Genomic DNA, 5529 nt, shown 5'->3' with positions numbered 1-5529 from the left:
AATCCTTAAAACCCTTAACCCTAAACACTAAGCCCTACCTAGAGATAATATACATAGACAGTTGCACCTTCCGCTGCCGCGAAGGACTCAACCACTTCAGATCTATAGCAACTTAAACCTCACGAGCACACATTGAATATAAGACCTTAATTGCCTCTAACTTTAGAAACACCACTACACACACACTCGTGTAAACACCCGAACACACACCTGTTTTTATAAACACCACTACACACACACTCGTGTAAACACCCGAACAAAAACCTGTCTCTATAAACACCACTACACACATACACTCCTTGCGCGTATTGCCTTACGCGCACGAACAATTTATCACATAAATAACAAGCTTGATAGAACCATAAATTCCACGGTTATAAAAAAAGATACGGAGTATGCTTATAAAAAAAGATACCTGAGTACGCTTATCGTATCACGTATACAAGTACGCTCATTAGCTCGCATGTCATTCACTGTTTTTAGTACATGCATAACGTATAAAGACTGCATAGTGTTTCACAGGTTTAAGCGTTCAATGTATCACAAACTCACTTTAGGTCGCTTATTTTGTCATGCATAAATACGATCATCTACGAAGGGTTTAGGGTTTTGTATCACAGACTCACTTTCGCTTATTTTGTCACATGCCTAAATACGATCATCTACGAAGGGTTTAGGGTTTAGTGTATCACATACATACTCTCGCTTATTTTGTCACATGCATAAATACGATCATCTACGAAGGGTTTAGGGTTTAGTGTATCCGCTTTCGCTTATTTTGTCTCATGCCTAAATACGATCATCTACGAAGGGTTTAGGGTTTAGTGTATCCACTTTCGCTTATTTTGTCACATGCATATATACGATCATATACTGCGGGTTTAGGGTTTAGTGTATCCGCTTTCGCTTATTTTGTCACATGCCTAAATACGATCATCTACGAAGGGTTTAGGGTTTAGTGTATCACAGACTTACTCTCGCTTATTTTGTCACATGCATAAATGCGATCATCTACGAAGGTCCCAATATAATGAGAACGACGTCGCTCAAAGTAGAGACTCACGACGCTGTTAACAACGTCACAGACTTGCTTATCCAGCATTGTGAGGAGCTGTTCATGGTAAGTGGGTGTTTCTACTCAAACGTTCGTGTTATTAATATACGCTCACGTTGTAGCGTGTGCCTGTGATGAGTTGTTTGCTTATGTACATGTACTATGTCACATGTCTGTGTCTGCTGTGTGAATGTAATGAATCGGATAGATATCTAGGTGTTCTAAGGAAATACCTTACTATGGAGTACATGGGCAGATGAATTGTATAAAATATTATATAAGATCAGTTACTACTCATGTAGATAGCATACAACTGTAACTATTGAAATCTTACCATACGAGTACACAGCCAGATGAATTTAATTTAAATTATATTCTTAAATAAATAGTTTTTCAATCGTGTAGGTAGACACATGAACTTACAACTATAACCAAGTATATCCCTGGTGTTCATTAATTTACTGATCCAAATCGGCGACTAATTAGGCACCAACCTTTACCATAGGTACCAACAACAACACTGGAGAGAATCAATGGGGCGGTATCGACGCACAACCAGACAGAGCTCAAACACACAGCCACGCTATCACAGGCTCAGGGAGTGTAGTGAAACGGTCCGAAGGGGCTTGTATGTTGCTTCATATGTCAATGTAATACAGAACATCAACTATGGATTTATAGTATAAACCAAGTTGAGGTAGAGTACCACGTAATTGCCCTATATCTTGTTGGGGGAAATGCGATGAAACCAGTGATGAATAAAATTGGTAATTGGTGCAGCAAAAACCAAGTTTGCATCAAGGTTGCCAATGCAACCAAATGGTTCATACCATCGCGATCACGAAAATAGAACGACAAGTGTTCATGTAAGTAATTATATTTGGGCATGTGATCGTGTGAGATATGTCTTCAATAAACAATAGTGCTCACACACACAAGACGGCGCATAGTGATACAGGCACAGAACAAATAAAAGTTCACATAGTGCATGGTTGCATATGTATGTGAGAGTTGTAGTGTATGGTGTTAAGATGTTCGTGGATGGTCTAATCACACTCTGATACGTGATGTAGATATAATAATATATATATAAATGTAGATATATATAAATACATATATGTATATATATATACACATATATACACATATTCATATACATTTATATATATATATAATATATATACATAATATAAATAGCATAATATATATTTATATCACTATATACATATATATATACACAAATATATATCTATCAATATATATATACATATCACCATATATATTTATTTATATATAGATACATACATATGAATATATTTATATATATATAAATATACAGACATGAAAAACATACATACACATTTACATATACGTATATTACACATGAACATCCTCGTTGTCTGCGCAAATAGTTAATATACAAGAAGTTGTATGCATAGAATTATATGAACATCCTGGATCTGTCTGTGTATATAGTTACTATATAATAGTTGTAGGCATGTTATTGTTCAAACATCCCGAATCCTTATGCATGTATAGTGGTGAGAAAGTCATTGATGTCCTCAGTATCATCTGTCATACATTCACAAAATGGGATAGGTCGATGTTATAGATCCTCAAGCATGCACAGACCAGACCGACTTACAGCCTCAGCTCTATGTACTGTGCGTAGGTTTGGGGTCTGTAGATCCATGTACATATGACATCGTTATCTCGAGGTGATGCCTATGCACGTGTAAACAGCCGGCACATTCTGATAACGACGAGAATAAACAGGCAGTAATTCGTCTCTGGGAGGACTACGCTACGGTACGAGTTATTCGTAGGAGTGACGCACAGTTAACCGGGAGATAAATACAACGGAGGGAGTCTACAAAGCAATGATAGTACATGCTAATGAATTCATTGGTTAGGTCTGCCATTGAATGAGAATTTATGCTGACATGATATGAATGTGACTAAAGCAGACTAATTGCCTGTGGTGAAAGCGTTGAGTACACGACCGTCCTTAGTGCATCCAAACGCCCTGAAGTTATCAAAACCCTGTAGATGAATGCAGACAAAACGTTAAAATATATCAAGATTACACTCAAACTCAAAGCGTACAGAAAAGAAAGTCAAATTTGACGGTCAACCCATGTTGATAAAACAAGGTGCGTGATTTACAGACGAAATGCATAGACATACAGACATACAGCATATATATAGATATATACATATACACACACACACATGTATATAATGCAAACAAGCAGGAGAACATACATAGTTTTCTACATGGGTTACAATACTTACCATTCCGATGCTGGTCGGCAAACCGCTTCCGATGTAGTCAATGCGCAAATATTTGATAGGAACGTTGTTGGGCGAGTTGACAATAAACTGCCAGTAGGTACCTTCGTATGCATTTTTGCTACATACGGATGTATCCCCTCTGATAGAGAAATCTGAGCCCAAGAAATTCCTATCCTTGTCGTATATACTGATCATGTACTGTTCCTTCTTCGAGTTCGAACCATCGATATCGTACAACATTCCGGCGGCCTGGGTAGACCCGTGTGTATTGTAAGTAATGAGCAACGCTGGCATGTATGGGATGTCATCTGAGTCCAAACCCACCAGTTTCAAGAACCATTTACCAAGCGTGTTCTTGGTATCGACATCATACACCGTCCCACCACCAGCGCAGGACGTCCAGAACCCAGCCTTGGTTAATTTGCCGCCTTCCGCTTCTATTCTCGGCGCACTTCGCAGACTATAAGGTGTGAACGATCCGGTGGTGGTTAGAGCAAAGCTTACACCCTCCGGTCTGTAGCTGCTGTCCAGATCGTCATCGTCGACACCGGTGAAGTCCTCGAAGTTGATGTTAAGATAAGAACTGGAGCATTGGTCAGGCACATGCGGCACCTTGGGAGGAAGCGCTTCTGTAGTACAACACAGCGCTTTAGTGCAAGACACGCCTGTGCCAGTACCACAGGGGATGGTACTGTAGTTGGCCTTTGGACGCAGATCCCCGCAGATAGTTCCTTTTGTGGGATCGATCTCTGTGAGACAGGTCCTTGGGCCACAGCACACACTCGCAGTGCACTCGATACCATAGCAGGCCTTCCATCCCTTGTTCACAGAGCCACTCGGACAGGCACTGCCGGCATCGAAGAAGGCTTCCTGACAGGTTGTATCGAGTGAGTATACGAACCTCACGGTACTATCTTCACTAACAGTCAGAGTGGTAATGCCGTCAGGATTATTGTCTCCGCCGAACTCACCTGTCGCTACAAAACCAGTGGGAATGTTGGTCATCTCAAATGTATACTCTGAATTGGCTGGTAAGCTAAAGATAAACGTTCCGGATGTTCCGTCCCATTCTGGGCTAGCCGTTGTGTACGTGGCTGTAGTGCCGTTGTCCAGAAAGGTGACCTTAACTTGTGCATCAGATACAACGTCGCCGTAGTCATCCTCTGCTCTTATAACCACTTCACGGTTTAGTTGTGGAGCGGCGTATACCCAGTTCACTACGGAATCAACGCTGACATTGACTAGTTTATATACCCCGTCTGCAACCGTATCGTCGGTCAGGACAGCCGTGGTGTCCTTGTTAGTACCCTCCTCGCTCTGGATTATGTAGTTTTCAATACCAAGTACACTTATTTCGTAGTTTCCGCCCTGATCTAGGGCAAATACTGTTGTACCCCCATACACAAACTCTATACTCTCACCCGTAAGTGTATTCATAAGTAGTAGATTCGCATTACTGAGAATTTGACCACCCAGATTCTTCACATACACGTCCACGTAAAACTTGTCCGGGCTGCGTGGGCCTATGCCCGCTGCGCACTCGCGGAAAACCTCAAGGATTACCCCCCCGATTGCAAGCTTGCAGCCATCCCGCTTACAACACACATTGTTATATACAGCTGTGCTGTCTACTTCATTTGCGCTTTTTGCCAGATCGAAAATATATACATCATCACAGGCGTAGCTTTCATCTTGCTGTGCCACATCACAACTCACAGCATCTGATCGTCCAGTGTATAGTAACGCCACAAGCGCAACATATAAAGATGTAGTAGAAACCCTCATGGTCTGACCTATACTAGCTAACAGGCTCTTAAGTAGCCAGTCTACGACTGTGTATGCAAGTATTCATACGATGTAAAATCCAGGTTGACAAACACGATTATACAAACCTGTTTTTATAAATTTATATTGAATATTCCATGGTATTCACTTTTTCTACTCAGCTACGGAATATAAAAATATGAGTAAGGGTCTATGACTCTATAGGCTATAGCTCTATACTCTATTTATAGCCTCGCTCTTCTAAAAACTAAATAGAAACGACTATGCAATCAGTAATCACTGAAGTAATCACTGAAGTAATCCTCTTTTTTTATATAAAAAAACCTGAACCTCAAAGGCTCAATACCTTGGGCTTGGTATTTACATACGCTTTATTGTTGGACTTTTAAAAAAAA

At 40.4% G+C, this 5529-nt stretch overlaps 2 protein-coding genes across 2 annotated transcripts; one reads left to right on the top strand and one right to left on the bottom strand.

Moving 5' to 3' along the window:
• Positions 1-1030: 1030 nt before the first annotated feature.
• On the top strand, positions 1031-1661 carry SARC_11829 (hypothetical protein; the record flags this gene model as incomplete). The annotated part of the gene is made up of 2 exons (XM_014294078.1): positions 1031-1120; positions 1560-1661. 2 exons carry the CDS (start codon positions 1031-1033, stop codon positions 1659-1661), a joined length of 192 nt encoding a protein of 63 aa, XP_014149553.1.
• A 1286-nt stretch (positions 1662-2947) lies between these two features.
• Positions 2948-5225, bottom strand: SARC_11828 (hypothetical protein). Its single transcript, XM_014294077.1, has 2 exons — positions 3350-5225; positions 2948-3097 (listed from the first exon to the last, which is right to left on the bottom strand). Exons 1-2 carry the CDS (start codon positions 5132-5134, stop codon positions 3023-3025), a joined length of 1860 nt encoding a protein of 619 aa, XP_014149552.1. The 5' UTR covers positions 5135-5225; the 3' UTR covers positions 2948-3022.
• Positions 5226-5529: the final 304 nt, after the last annotated feature.

The sequence above is a fragment of the Sphaeroforma arctica genome (genome assembly GCF_001186125.1).
Source record: "Sphaeroforma arctica JP610 unplaced genomic scaffold supercont1.1903, whole genome shotgun sequence".
NCBI lineage: Eukaryota > Ichthyosporea > Ichthyophonida > Sphaeroforma > Sphaeroforma arctica.
Note: the sequence above shows the minus strand (reverse complement) of the source record. Positions and strands in the feature narration are given on the sequence as shown.